General features: G+C 35.5%; 1 protein-coding gene across 1 annotated transcript in view; it reads right to left on the reverse strand.

The window, feature by feature from the left end:
* Window positions 1-561: 561 nt before the first annotated feature.
* The window catches only part of LOC144958254 (uncharacterized), a 33,153-nt gene continuing 17,457 nt past the window's right edge, over window positions 562-16,257 (reverse strand). Inside the window, exons 3-4 of the mRNA XM_078890097.1 lie at window positions 14,758-15,649; window positions 562-2,626 (exon numbers count right to left, since the gene is read on the reverse strand). Coding sequence (XP_078746223.1) covers window positions 2,520-2,626; window positions 14,758-15,649 — 999 coding nt within the window. The 3' untranslated portion in view covers window positions 562-2,519. The remainder of the gene's footprint in view (window positions 2,627-14,757; window positions 15,650-16,257) is intronic.

Raw genomic sequence — 16,257 nt, forward strand, 5'->3', positions numbered from 1 at the left:
GTTCCTTGAATTATTTTTGTTCACAAGGCCCTGTGTCTAAATACAAAGCACAGAATGCTATTTTAAAATGATTTACATTCTGAGGACTGTTATCAGAACACTTAAGTCATTTTTCCTCGTGTTATGCCCAGAGGGCAAACGTTTTGATGCCTCTTCCTTTTTTTAAAAAAAGAAAGAGATATAATGACATAGTACATCCCAAAGGGATTATGTCAATACACCTTTGTAGGCGACCCAGAAAGCTATTATGTCAATACACCTTTGTAGGCGACCCACACAGGAATCACTCATGTTGTCCAAATGAGCAAATTGGGGGTTAATAATCTTGCCCAAGGAAAAAAACAAAAAACGAAGGTGCAATGGCTTCACCACTCAGCGACTTCGCCCCCTGACTCCAGGAATGCCAGATTTTAATGTTTGCTTAGGCGCTGATTATACATACATATATATATATTATATATATATATATATATATATATATATATATATATATTATTATTATTATTATTATTATTATTATTATTATTATTATTATTATTATTATTATTATTATTATATTATTATTATTATTATTATTATTATTATTATTATTAAATCACTCTGTACTATGATTATGAATATGACAAAATATACATGTAATAATTGAGGGCTGGTGACGTAAGAATGGATCAGAGAGTACAGAGTGTATAGTATGGGACCTAGAACCGGTCCTTGACGGACACCGTAATTTAGGTAGCAGTTAAGACTTGATTATCAGCAATGCATAAGGGCATGGTTCTATCAGAGAAAAAAAAATTGAACCCAACCCGCCTAGATTGTATTTCATTAGAACTTAATGTACTAACAATACAATATCAAACTGAATCCGACTCCAGGAATATTTTAATGTTTGCGTAGGCGGTTATACGGTTGTGAAACGTGGACACTTGACAAAGAATGTACGAGGAGGTTAGGTGCATTTGAGATGTGGGTGTATAGAAGAATGTTGAGACTATCATGGACAGATAGGTATACGAACGAGGAAGTGTTGGAGAAGGTGGGAAAGGGAAGAATATTGATCGATACCATCAGAAAGAGGCAGTTACGGTTTCTGGGATATGTGTGGAGAAGAGACGGAATAGAAAAGTTGGTAACATCTGGGATGATCGAAGGAAAGAGAGCTAGAGTAAGACAAAGAATGATTTATCTAAATAACCTACGAATGGCCAAATGTGATTTTAAAAGCAACACAGATTTCATGCGCACCGCAGAGGATCGTGATTCGTGGAGACAGGTGACCGGCAACGTGCTCAAGAGTACAAGCCACGGTGGATGATGATGAGGCGCTGATAAAATAAGGTTTCAAATTTATTGAATCACTCTGTACTTCTGGTTCTGAGAAAATATACTTGTGATAATTGATGAAAGTCGATGACGTGGTAAAGGGCAAAGAGTACAAAGTATGGGACCTTACCCTTGTGGGATATCTTACGCGGGAGGGTAGCAAACAAACAAGCATACTATCAATGCATGCGGTCATTGTTCTATCAGTGAATAAATATGTTTTAAACCAAAATTGAATCCCGCCCTCATAGTTCGTATTTCATGATAACTTAATGAAACAGCCCTGGCTTTTGTGAAATGCAAATGTCAAAATAATTGACAGTACAGTCCCAAATTGAACCAGACTCCTGGAATACCATATTTTAGGTTGGGTAAGTAGTGATGGCGTCGCAATAATAATAATAATAATAATAATAATAATAATAATAATAATAATAATAATAATAATAATAATAATAATAATAATAATAATAATAATAATTATGATTTGCGTAGGTGTCCTCTATTCTGACAAAATATACAAGTGATAATGTATACACTGAGAGCTGATGACATAAGAAGAGGTCAGAGTGTTAACAAAGTGTAAAGAATGGGACTTGGAACTGACCCTTGAGGGACACTGTAGTCGAGTATGTCCGACTGGTCTTCATCATCAATATATACGGCCATGGTTCTATCAATGGAATAGGATCTAAACCAGAATTAAATCCAACACGCTTAGGTTATATTCCATTATAAGTTAATTAACCGTGAAATGCATCGGTCAAAATTGTTGACAATACAATCCCCAATACGCTTCAATAGTCGTAACGACACTTCCTTCCTAATGATGCATGGTAACTTAGTAACTGGCTCTAAACTATCAGAACAATGGCGGACGCCATTATGAAATATTTCTCCGACGAGCATAAAAGCGTATCCAGAGGTAAAATAAACCCATTATAAATCTGATCGTGTTTTGACTATTACACATTCTGATCACAAGATATATGAAAAGTTCTAAACCAGAATGAAGAATAAAAGCAACAATTTTCTTTGTTTAGAACCACGATGGCCACTGTTGCTGGGCGACATGACATCAGACTATTGAATCCAATTGAACCAGACTCCAGGAACGCCACAATTTTAATAATCTGCGTTGGAGCTGAAAACAAACCGATATTTTTGTTTTGTTTTTGCATCACCGTGTAGTATGATTAGGACTGACAAAATATAGGGCATTCTTTCTCCAGTTCCTTCCACTTTGTGTCTATCTCTTCCTTCTGTTCATCTGTCAGCCAATTCTTCCAGTCTCCAACAACGCCTGCAATAATACCATCGAGAGAGAAAGAAAACAAATGTGAAGGACAAGATTTTCAAAGGTATTATAATGAACACAACAAGATTTTCAAAGGTATTATAATGAACACAACAAGATTTTCAAAGGTATTATAATGAACACAACAAGATTTTCAAAGGTATTATAATGAACACAACAAGATTTTCAAAGGTATTATAATGAACACAACAAGATTTTCAAAGGTATTATAATGAACACAACAAGATTTTCAAAGGTATTATAATGAACACAACAAGATTTTCAAAGGTATTATAATGAACACAACAAGATTTTCAAAGGTATTATAATGAACACAACAAGATTTTCAAAGGTATTATAATGAACACAACAAGATTTTCAAAGGTATTATAATGAACACAACAAGATTTTCAAAGGTATTATAATGAACACAACACAACAGCTTTAAAAAAAAGAACAAAATACGAATAATCCCAAATACGGCATATAGTTAGTATGCGCTTTGCTAAGAAGCTCACAACATTGCAATCCGGAAGTAAAATGGACCCACACACAAAACTATGTGTAACCATGAACGTTTATAGTCTGGTACATACAGTTTAGTGAGAAGTACTCATAAACGTGGGTGGCAGAAAAACAATAACAAATACCTGAATGACGTCATCTTCGTTCTATCTATACTTAACAAGAGAAAGTTTCGGCTCAAAACCTATAAGAAAATGCTATAAGAAAAAAAAAAAGGGGGGGGGGGATCAATCACACTTTCTAAAAGCTAATAAAATGTGTTTACATTTTATATTGTGACTATGTAGTCTCCTTGTATAAAACTCGGCTTCAGACATGGAGGCCCAGGGTTTGAGTCCCGCTCTGATCAGTGCATAGTTGAGTCCTTGAAAAAGGTTCTTTAACTCTCTCCTTACCAGCTATTTTCAGAAATTTACCCAAAACTTCATACTCGCCCAACACAAAAATAGATTTTTCAAACAGAATAGTAACGAGTATATTCTATATTTTGTTCAGAAAAATGAGCTCTGCAATACAGTGTCAAGTTTTTATGGCTATAACTATAACGAAATGAAATCAGAATAAGAAAATTGGTGGCTTTATCGTAACGAATGTGACTGTTTTTCTATGGATGTGTAAGGAGGGGGTTAATCCTAGTCTGCCCTTCTCAAGTGTAAAATGAGATCTGGTCGATGTTTGTGTCCGAAAAGTTGCAATGTTACCTTAAAGGCGTCATGTTTCATCCTAAATGTAAAGTAAAGTGTTGCTGTTGGTTAGGGACCCATTGTAAAGCGATTTGAGCACGTTGAGTGGATATTGCTCTATATAAATGCGCAAGTTTTATAAATATAGAATGAATGAAAATGACGCTAAAAACTCTTTGATATCGTTTGTAGATCGCCAGTTTTATGAGAAGTTCTCTCTAAAATGTCTTAATCAGACTATAGATAGTATGCGCTTGGCTTAGAAGTTCACAACATTGCCATCCGGAAGTATAACGGACCAACACACAAAACTGTGTGTAACCATGATCGCTTATAGCTTGGTTACAACAGTTTAGTGAGAATTACTCATAAACGCGGATGACAAAAAAAAAAACAAAAAAAACAAACAATAACAATGACATGAGTGAGGTCAACTTCATACGATCTATAAGCATTAAATGAAATACAACGGCTACATTTAGCATGGGCTTTCCAGATTCTAACTTCAGTTGGGTGAACACCTCTTATTAAATTATTTCTAAATACTGGTACTAACGCACGCCATCAATACTCAAATGCGACGTGCACTTACTTGCAGGTCTGAGAACCCAATTCATTATGGGCTCATTGTTGTAATGGAAATCTAAAAAAAAAAAAATGACGCAAAATATTGTCCATTTCCACAATGTTAGACTAGGCCTATAATTGTATTCGGATGCTACACTTGCATATATGTGACACATCGTCTCAAAGCGGTATTATGTCGGTTAGGGAAATTGACTTCATATCCGCAAATATCAAACTTGGGTTTACTTTCTCTACGTCATGGTGGAATGTAAATACTATTTATTGCTTTGCAAAAACTTCTAAGGTCCTATTTCTCATTATTTGATCTCAAAATTTACAATTTTGGGTTATGAATCATCCCGACATAACACCGTTTTGAGACGGAGGGTCACATATACACACGTTGCTCAAATGCTGTGTTTACCGACTTTAGATTGCGTTAAAAAAACTAGAGTATTTTTAAAGCCCAATATCCACTAAAAGTACTCAAAGCGCTTTACTAAGAAGTTCCACAGCCAACTGCAGCACTTAGCATGTATGATGAGACATAACGCCAGTTCAGTAAGGCAATATTACAATTTATTTTCAAACAGAGGCGATGATGTTAACGGCAATTGAGCTTTTATATAGCGCAATATCCACTAAACGTACTTAAAGCGCCTTACAAGGGGTCCCTGGTCAACAGCAACATTTAACATGTTGGACGGGACATGACCCCTGTTAGGCGATATTACATCGCTGTTAACGGACAGGTACTCATTTTACACATGAGTACGGTGAAAGAATATGAGTAAAGAGCCTTTTTACAAAGACTAAACTAAACGCTGCTCACAGCGGGTCTCGAACCCTGGACATTCCTTTGCGAAGGTGAGATTCATACCACTAGACCACATAGCCACACACAGCTCCTACGTTTCTCGTTTCGATATTATTATTGCGGCTATGTGGTCTAAGGACCCCTTGTAAAGCGCTTTGAGCACGTTTAGTGGATATTGCGCTATATAAAAGCTCAATTTTTAAGCTCTAGCTCAATTATTTGACATGGCCTGACCGCGTTAGGGAATGAGATTAGTGGAAGAGTAGCGTCCCTTGATTGGACGTCACCGGCAGAAAAGTTATTAGAGAGAGAACGTCAAGTTGGTTGTGCGCATGCGTCTCTCGTCCTTGCTTCCGGTGAAAGCGGCATGAGACACTTCACCGAAAGCGAGGACGAGAGAGACGCATGCGCAAAACCATTTTGACGTTCTCTCTGTAAGGTGACATCCAATCAAGGGACGCTACTCTTCCGCTAATCTCATTCCCTATACGCATTTTCTGCTGTTAAAACTCGTATTCCACACTTGAAGTTACTTGTCTCTTTTTTTCAGCCTCGGGTAATACTGGCTACACTTTGGCGCCCTGGCAAAACGTTTTTTCTTTAAATAATGGTCAGAATTTTATTTTTTACCTCGAATACCCATCGATTAAATTGACCCCAAATCAACAACAACAACAAAAACAACAACAACAACAACAACAACAACAACAACAACAACAACAACAACAACAATTTTTTTTTAATGCAACAACAAAAACTGGGAATATTTGATGACATTCCAGTACCAGACTTCTTGACAAGTGTTAAGATTGTATGGTCCAAATTTAAAAAAACCCGCTTTTTTTTTTAGCAAAACAAAACAAAACAAAACAAAATAAATAAACACCAGAACAAAAACAAAGGAAAAAAAAATAAAACAAACATTTTAAAAACCGATAAAAAGGAAATGAAAATAAAAAATCAAATAAAATCAAAGAAATACACAAAAAGAAAATAATATCAAACAAACAAACTAATAAAAAAAAAACAGAAACAAACAAAAATCACTTAAAATGGAGGACAAGACATGGCACTTGCATGAAAGGCGATGTTATATTATTTTTTCCCAACAGAGACTGTCACAGTAAAGGTTGTTCACAATTATCTTATTAAATTTTATTTTATTAAGAACTGAATTCATCTCACTCCAGTTATATTTCGGTAGGCTTAGATAAACTTTACCTTCTAATATTAGATCGTCTTTCCTTTTATAGCCTTCCATCGAATTAATTTCTAATTAGTGAATACTTTTCGTTCTACATTCTGTCACGTAGCCACTTATTATAAAAGCTGATAGGTCTAACATTCGACACTCACTTTCTCTCCACAATCTATGCCGGACGGCCAGTCGCTCTATTCCTATATATATACTGGAAGATTTTTATCTTTTGGGACTTTGTAATATTATATCTACACCATTAAGACGCCGGAGCTTTTAACTTTGATTGTATAATCTTCAAGGATCAAACCCAAGCCCGCTGTCAAAGGACTACACAATAACTTCTTACCAATTGCCTGGAAGTGAAATTTTACGAGTCCAATCCTGTTATCAGAGGAATAGATCATCCAAGCCCATCAACTGCCTGGAAACGTAAACTTATGAACCTGACATATTATCATAAGTTACGTAAAATATTCATATCTCTATTTGTAACTGCCACGATCACTGTTTATCTCTTTTAATTAAATTTCATCATTATTTTTATTTCATTGTAAACAAATCGTTAATTGTTTTTCATTTATAGTAACTAGTAAATTCTGGGGCCTCATTCTACATAGATCTTTATGCATAGTCGAGTAGCTCTTTACTCACTTGAGACCATGACATTTTGGAGGGGACACATATAAAGAATTGAATTTATTTAGTTACTTATATCTATTTCATCTAAGCTTAAAGTTTAAATTGTAAAACTCTTAATTGCCCCACTTGATCATATTTTAATTGAACTCCCTATTTACAGGATTAATTTTTTTTCTTTTTCATTTCTTCATTTAAATGGAATAGCAATTTATCCATTCATTCTTTCATTCAAATTGAATAGCATTTTATTGATTCATTTCTTCATTCATTTATTCATTTATAAATTATTCATTCATTCATTGTTCATTCATTTATTCATTCATTCATTCATTCATCCATTCATTCGCTTATTCACTCATTTATCCAATCATTCATACATTTATTCCTCCCTTCATTCTTTCATTCATACATTATCCATTCATTCATTCATCTATTCACTCAGTTTTTCATTCATTCATTCATTCCTTGTCCACTTTGTTATTATATCACTCATTTCATTTTGTTGTTTGCCTCATTCATGAATTGTTTTCAATATGTTTACATTCCATAACGATTCATTCACCTATCATCCAATCACTCAGTGTTGTGAACACATTTTGTAACTATTGTAAATCTTACGATATTTTATTGTTTTGTATTTCAGACATCACTGTTAAACACTCTTCAATGACTAATTACAATTGTTGAACAACCATTGAACAAGAGAGAGGTCCCAGCCACGAACTGAGTTGGTAAATATATCCTTCATTATTCTCTTTTACATGAGTTGGGCATCACATAGTAACTATAGACATCGTGATTTGTTTTGCATAGTGATTTGTTTTAAATGCATTTTTGGCATATTACTGTTACCGAAAACCACTTATATATTATGTTCTGAAAAGTGAGTCTTTAAAAACTAAATAATAATAAAAGGAGTCTACTAGCCGTCGTGTTATATTTCGTGATAGATAACTTGGGATTATTTTGGCATCCTATTATTGTTATCACACTCTAGTATATTAGCGTCATTGCGAATATTGTACACAAACTAACGACGAGTCACACACATTGGTGATACATTTTTCGTAGTAACATAGTTTAGAGTACACGCGATTGACACATTGTTATTGACACAAGTCATAATAACTCCGCATTGTCTTGACACATTGCTTTATAAGATATAACGATAAAAGGCATCAAATTCAACATACATAATAAGTTGAAATAAGAGAGAGAGATTTCTAAAAATAGAACAGTTCATTCCAGTAAGTGTAAATAAATAAAACAGTCAGTAACAGTATCCTGTCAATATAATATATATAAAATATCGTAACTAATTTATTGCAACATGGAAGCATATAAAAGATACTTAAGTCTCGCAAAGGACTTAGAAGTACCCCAGGAAAGAATATTTTCATGGTGCGAAGAGAAAGTAAGAGAAGAAAAAGAACATGAAGAAAGAATTCGTAGAGAAGAAAATGAAGAAAGAATTCGTAGAGAAGAAAAAGAACACGAAGAAAGAATTCGTAGAGAAGAAAATGAAGAAAGAATTCGTAGAGAAGAAAATGAAGAAAGAATACGTAGAGAAGAACGAGAAGAAAGAGTCCAAGAACGGGAACTAAAAAGACAAATAGCTTTAGCAGAAGAAGAAACCAAAAGGACCCAAATGATGCTGGAAATTGAAAAAACAAAAACCGGTCATGAAAGAAAACATAATAATAGTGATGAATTTTTCGTGAAACTTCCACGCATGCCAACATACGATGAACGCTCAGACTGTTTAGAATCCTTCTTACACCGATTCGAAGTTCAGGCTAAAGGTTATCGTTGGCCAGAAAGCAAATGGGCCACAGCCTTGATTAACTGCTTATCTGGAGAACGGCTAAAAGTTTTCTATACCTTAACAACTGAAGATGCAGATGACTATGGAAAAATTAAAGACGCTCTACTAAAAAGATTTAGATTAACGGAAGATGGTTACCAGGAAAGGTTTCACACTGCAAAACCGGAAAGTGGAGAAGACTTTAATACATTCGTGAACCGAATTACTCAATTTCTAAATCGGTGGCTTGAGTTGGCAAACGTAAAACAAGACGACTTTGCAGGCCTTTACTATCTCACGCTGAAGAATCGAATCTATCAAGCTTGCAACCCAGATTTAGTCGCATTCTTTAAAGAGAGAAAGCCAGAAAACTTGGACAAATTAAAAATCTACGCAGAAAACTTTAACAGCGCACATCCATTGACACCCCTTAGCAGAACATTGAAGGAACCATACTACGCTGCTGCTGCTCAGAGTCCAGGTACACCTAAAGTTCAGTACTCAAATAGAACGAGCCGATCAATCACTCGGAACACGCAAGTGAAACAGGATGACCATAGTAACAAACCATGGAACAAACAGTTCAATAGAGACCATAGCCGACCCTATCAAAACAAAACAAGAAATAGCACTGACAATAATACTGAGTATAAGAAAACCAACAAACCTATAATTAAATGTCAATATTGTGGAATGAAAGGCCACACAGCAGACAAATGTTACAAAATCGTGGGATATCCAAAAGAAACTGCAAATGCATCACTCCAAACAAGTGTAAATAATCAGACACGAGTAATGTCAGGAGAAAATATAAATGTGTATTGCGTGAAAGGTATGCCACTTTTAACACAAACTCACAAATCAGGATCGCTATTTTTTTGTGAAGGCAAAGCTAATGGAACTAATTGCAAAATATTGAGAGACACAGGATGCAGTACAGTAGGAATAAAAGCATCAATGACGAAGACAAAACTGGAAAAACGGTACAATGCATCACATTCAGTGGCACAGTCGAAACCTTTGAAACAGCTAACGTGTACATAGAAACCCCATACTATACAGGAATAGTGGAATGCTGTATACTTCCCAACCCCGTCGCTGATGTTATTGTTGGCAATATAAAAGGTCTTAAAGACAACCCAACAGATGTAAAAGAATGGTCATTAACCCAAGAAACAGCTTGTCTAGCAGAAACAAGAAAGATGACTAAGACAACAGAGAAGCCAATGACTATTTCTCTTGAACCACAACAATTTGACAGGAACACGTTCATCGAAGAACAGAAAAAGGACCCGACTTTAACTTCATATTTCAATATCGCAAACAAAGGGACGAAATCAAAAGTTGAATACATCATTGAAAAAGATATTCTGTTCAGGTTACATAGGAAAAGAAACAAAATAGCTAAACAACTGGTCACGCCGAGTATTTACAGAAACAAAATCCTTGGAATAGCGCACGATTCAATAACTTCTGGACATCTTGGGAGCTCTTCCACATTGAAGAGAATATCCGAGAATTTCACATGGCCTGGAATTACTAAAGACGTCCGAGAATATGTGAAATCGTGTGACACATGCCAAAGAAGAGTCGCAAAAGGCAGAATACCGAGATTGCCATTAGAGACAACCCCAGTTATTGAAAAAGTTTTTCAAAAAGTTGCAATCGACATTATAGGCCCTTTAACAAAATCAGATAGAAACCATACACACATACTAACACTAGTCGATTACGCAACCAGGTGGCCAGAAGCGATAGCATTGAAATCAACTACATCGGATCACATAGCTGAAGCATTGATGACAATTTTTACTAGAATAGGCATACCAAATGAGATACTGTCGGACAATGGACCCCAATTTACATCACATATGATGCATGAAACCATGAAACTCATGGGAATCCAACACTCATTCACAACCCCCTACCACCCCCAAGCAAATGGTCTTTGTGAAAGATTTAATGGCACTCTAAAGAATATGTTAAGAAAAATGTCAGCAGAAAAACCAGATGATTGGGACAGATACTTACCAGCAATCCTATTTGCATATAGAGAAATACCCCAAGAATCTACAGGCTACTCCCCATTTGAGTTGATGTATGGACGATCACCTCGCGGCCCGATCAATATAGTAGCCGACATTTGTAAAGGGAATGAGGAGGACAATAACGAAATTATGTTTGCTTACGAATATGTAAGAAACCTGAAAGACAGAATAGAGGACACATGTAAGCTAGCACAGGAATCCGTCACTAAAAAAGCAGAGAAATACAAGGAATACTCCGATCGAAAAAGCAAGTCAAGAAAATTTGAGATTGGTGACAAAGTACTAATACTCTTACCCGATGACTCGAGTAAACTTTTAGCTACATGGAAAGGACCATTCAAAATAACAGCAGTAAAATCTAATGTTAATTACGAGATTAAAATTAACAACACAACAAAGACATTCAATGCAAATATGCTAAAAAATATTTCGATAGAGACAGATTATCACAACCAATATTTAACCATGTTGAAGCTGCAAATGTAGGATTAATCATCGAAACTCACAGCGATGATGTCGAACTACAACACACCCCACAACACGGTAACTCTAAAAATAGTACAATTAATGACGTCACAATCAATCCTCAACTAAACGAATGTCAGAAACGAGAAATCAGGTCATTATTAGAAAAGTACCAGTCAGTCTTTACAGACGCACCCGGACATACAACATTAGTGGAACACGACATAAAGTTAACCACATCTACCCCTATCAACGTGAAAAACTATCCTATTCCATTTCACGCACGAGAACAAGTTGAAAAGGAAGTTAAGGATATGCTAGATACAGGAATAGTTAGATATTCTTCAAGCCCATACTCATCACCAATAGTAGTAGTGAAAAAGAAAGACGGATCGATAAGGCTATGTATCGACTTTCGCAAATTAAATGAAGCAACAGTGTTTGATGCAGAACCAATACCAAATCAAGAGAATTTATTTGCTGCCTTATCTCAAGCAAAATACATGACAAAATGTGATCTTTCTAGAGGTTACTGGCAGATTCCACTGAAAGAATCATGTAAGAAATACACAGCATTTCAATCACCATTAGGATTGTTAGAATTTAACTATATGCCATTTGGATTATCGACAGCCGCATCGACATTCCAAAGAATGATGCGTATGTTATTAAAAGACATCCCGTCTACACTCTCATACTTTGACGACGCATGTATTTTCTCAAACTCATGGACTGATCACATGACAACCTTAGAATTAGTGCTTGAAGCATTAAAACGTAATTCTTTAACAACAAAACCGTCAAAAACAAGCATTGCATTTTACAAAATTGATTTTCTCGGTCATACCGTTGGTCATGGGACACAGACACCCGAGACAGAAAAACGAACAAAAATCGCACAATTGCAACCACCTAAGACAAAAAAAGAAGTACGCAAAGTACTTGGGCTCCTAAATTTTTACAGGAAATACATTTACAACTTCGCGCACATCGCGACACCGCTAACAAATCTGACAAAGAATGGGTCACCGAACAAAATTGTTTGGACAGAAGCGTGTCAGAATAGCTTCAACCAATTAAAGGCATTACTCTGTTCAGAACCAATTCTTAAATTACCCGACATGTCAAAAGAATTTGTTGTGAGAACTGACGCGTCTGATAAGGGCATCGCAGGTGTACTATTACAGGAACATGAGGGAACTCTAATGCCTTGCTTATATGCAAGCAGAAAATTATTGGACAGAGAATCACGATACTCTGTAATAGAGCGTGAAGGACTGGCCATCGTCTTTGCTTTAAAGACATTCAGCAGATATCTACTGCTAAAAGAGTTTTTGGTCGAAACGGACCATAAACCACTCACGTACATAAGAAATAACAAAATGAATAATAGTAGAGTACTAAGGTGGAGTCTATTTTTGCAAAATTACACTTTCAGTATCTCTCACATACCAGGCTGTGAAAATATTCACGCCGACCTACTTTCTCGATTAGTATAAACACGTGAGAAGGGTATAACTTAACCTCCCATGCATACTGTTAGTTACCTCGCAAACTATGCCAAATCAGAACGCACAATTTCGATAATTTTATTTGTAAACATGATGACCCAACTTAATGTAACATTGAGTATTGTTTGGATATATATACCATACCCATTCATGATTTGGGAAATCTTCTCTTTATCTATTATTGTTATGAATTTTCACTCATTTATGATTAATAATTGAAATGTCAATATTTCATTTACATTTTCATTCATTTCATTTAGTAAATTACCTTCATATCATTGACTTAAATCATGCTTCATTGCCATCACTATTGTTCATCACAATGATTTGTAATCACAATCTTTCATTGTTATTGTCACCCATTCATATACCTACGTTAATATAAACATTTCCATGTCTAGTTAATAAATAATTTAATTGTAGCACAAATCATAACAATGGATTAATGCTAGAGTATCATGATAGTAAATTTACTTCCGTTTGTACAATCTATCTTTCCCATAATGGTTAAAGAGTATATTTTAAACGTGGGTGGGGGGTGTCACAGTAAAGGTTGTTCACAATTATCTTATTAAATTTTATTTTATTAAGAACTGAATTCATCTCACTCCAGTTATATTTCGGTAGGCTTAGATAAACTTTACCTTCTAATATTAGATCGTCTTTCCTTTTATAGCCTTCCCTCGAATTAATTTCTAATTAGTGAATACTTTTCGTTCTACATTCTGTCACGTAGCCACTTATTATAAAAGCTGATAGGTCTAACATTTGACACTCACTTTCTCTCCACAATCTATGCCGGACGGCCAGTCGCTCTACTCCTATATATATACTGGAAGATTTTTATCTTTTGGGACTTTGTATATATTATATCTACACCATTAAGACGCCGGAGCTTTTAACTTTGATTGTATAATCTTCAAGGATCAAACCCAAGCCCGCTGTCAAGGACTACACAATAACTTCTTACCAATTGCCTGGAAGTGAAATTTTACGAGTCCAATCCTGTTATCAGAGGAATAGATCATCCAAGCCCATCAACTGCCTGGAAACGTAAACTTATGAACCTGACATATTATCATAAGTTACGTAAAATATTCAAATCTCTATTTGTAACTGCCACGATCACTGTTTATCTCTTTTAATTAAATTTCATCATTATTTTTATTTCATTGTAAACAAATCGTTAATTGTTTTTCATTTATAGTAACTAGTAAATTCTGGGGCCTCATTCTACATATATCTTTATGCATAGTCGAGTAGCTATTTACTCACTTGAGACCATGACAACGGTATTATCGGCCATGTAACTCATATTAAACCTGCGAATGATAATAATATATCTTTATTGTCCTAAAAAAGTGGCAATTTGTCATTTGGTTACACATTTATAACAATACAATATTGACATAAACACGTTCACACAGATGCACACTAGTAACATAGCAGTCATCGAAAAAAAGCAAAACAAAAAAAAAACACTAAAAAAAACAAAACGGCATCAACAACAACAACATCATCATCGTCATCATCATCATCATCATCATCATCATCACCATCTTCATCATCATCATCATCAACATCATCATCACCATCTTCATCATCATCATCATCATCACATCATCATCATTCATCATCATCTACATCACATCACACATCATCATCACATATCATCATCATCATCATCATCATCATCATCATCAACATCATCATCATCATCACTATCGTCATCATCACAACAACCTTCCTAATATTTCCGTTACAATCCTTCATCCTTCACTTTCACCAGTCCCCCTATAACACCATTCACCATCTTGAGTGACGAATGGTGAGTAAAGAGCCATTCCCAATGATTTACTTGTAAACTGGTTCCTTACCCTTACGAAAAATGGAAGAAACTAATGCATCAGAGCGTCTCGCATTCTTCATATTGGCAAAACTTGAAGCCTCAGCGATAGCTACAGCAAATTCATGACTCATCTCAACGTCCAGAAATTTGGAAATCCTTTTGATCGTCATTACTGGATCCTTCCTCAGTTCTTCAAAACTCAATAAAAGTATTTCATTGACAGGATTTGACGTCATAACTCTGTTCCAGTCACGATAATATTCGAAGAAACATCCATATTCTAATTTTCCAGCCATGAAAAGTTTTAAAAAGTTCTCAAACGCCCCGTCGTATCCACCGTAAATCGGGACCAAGTTTTTTGTGTGGTGGTAAAATGAAATAGCCGTATCTTTAGCACAACGCACTGTTAAAATAATTTTAGTTTTCTTCTGTTTCACTCCAAGCGGAAGCTCGTCGTACAATAAATGTGAGTTGAGATTTCTGGGAGACGGAAGTGAATCTAAAAGTAATTCCGGTAGTCCGTCGATCATCCCTCCAAACTGCTTTCCATATTTGGAAAGCGAAAGTGTATTATTGCGCAGCATGTGAAGAATTTCGAACAACCAGTGGCAGCCTGTTTTTGGATATCCCGCTATGAGAACATCCGACCGTCGAATATGAAAATTATTCAAACCTTTAAAATTTGACGGAGAAATTGGTGGAAGAATTTTTCCTTCGATTTTTGTAGCGGGAATTATGGATCCTCCTTCGTCCACAATGAAATGGTTGGGTTTGACGGTGGGGAGGAAGAAAAATAGTTTTTTGATGATGGGGAAGATGAAATGGTAGAAAAATCCGGACTTTATGATGAGTGAATGTAAACATCTTCTCACGGACCAAGGCATTTTGATGACGGCTTTGTTTGTCGTTGTGTTTGGACGCTAATCTGCTGACGAGAGTGATAATATAACAATGACCACGGTGTTGAGTGTGTATAATAATGAAGATGATGATTTAGTGTAAGGACAACACTCATTATAGTAATTTTGATGATGGTGATGATGGTGATGATGATGATGATGATGATGATGATGATGATGATGATAATAAATAATGACATTATCATAACAATGATACAAAATAATGGTACTACAACTACCACCACTACTACTACTACTACTACTACTACTACTACTACTACTACTACTACGACTACTACTACTACTACTACTACTACTACTACTACTACTACTACTACTACTACTACTACTACTACTACTACTACTACTACTACTACTACTACAACTACTACTACTAATACTATGTAGGCCACGCTGATACTGACCAAAAAATGATGTCAAAATGCCAGTCTTTTGCCACAAAAGAAAACAAATCGTGAGTTGTATTCAATAGTTCAACCAATGAAATAACTTGTTCCATGAGCTCTACTAACGACAACTCACTAGGCGGTGCAAAAACCAAATAATGACGTCAAACGGCCAGTCCTTTTGGATTTCAGTATCAGGCTATCACATCACGATGGCTAAGG

Source organism: Berghia stephanieae, chromosome 12 (assembly GCF_034508935.2).
Source record: "Berghia stephanieae isolate SIO BIC M18660-M18661 chromosome 12, UCSD_Bste_1.3, whole genome shotgun sequence".
Classification (NCBI taxonomy): Eukaryota; Metazoa; Mollusca; class Gastropoda; order Nudibranchia; family Aeolidiidae; genus Berghia; species Berghia stephanieae.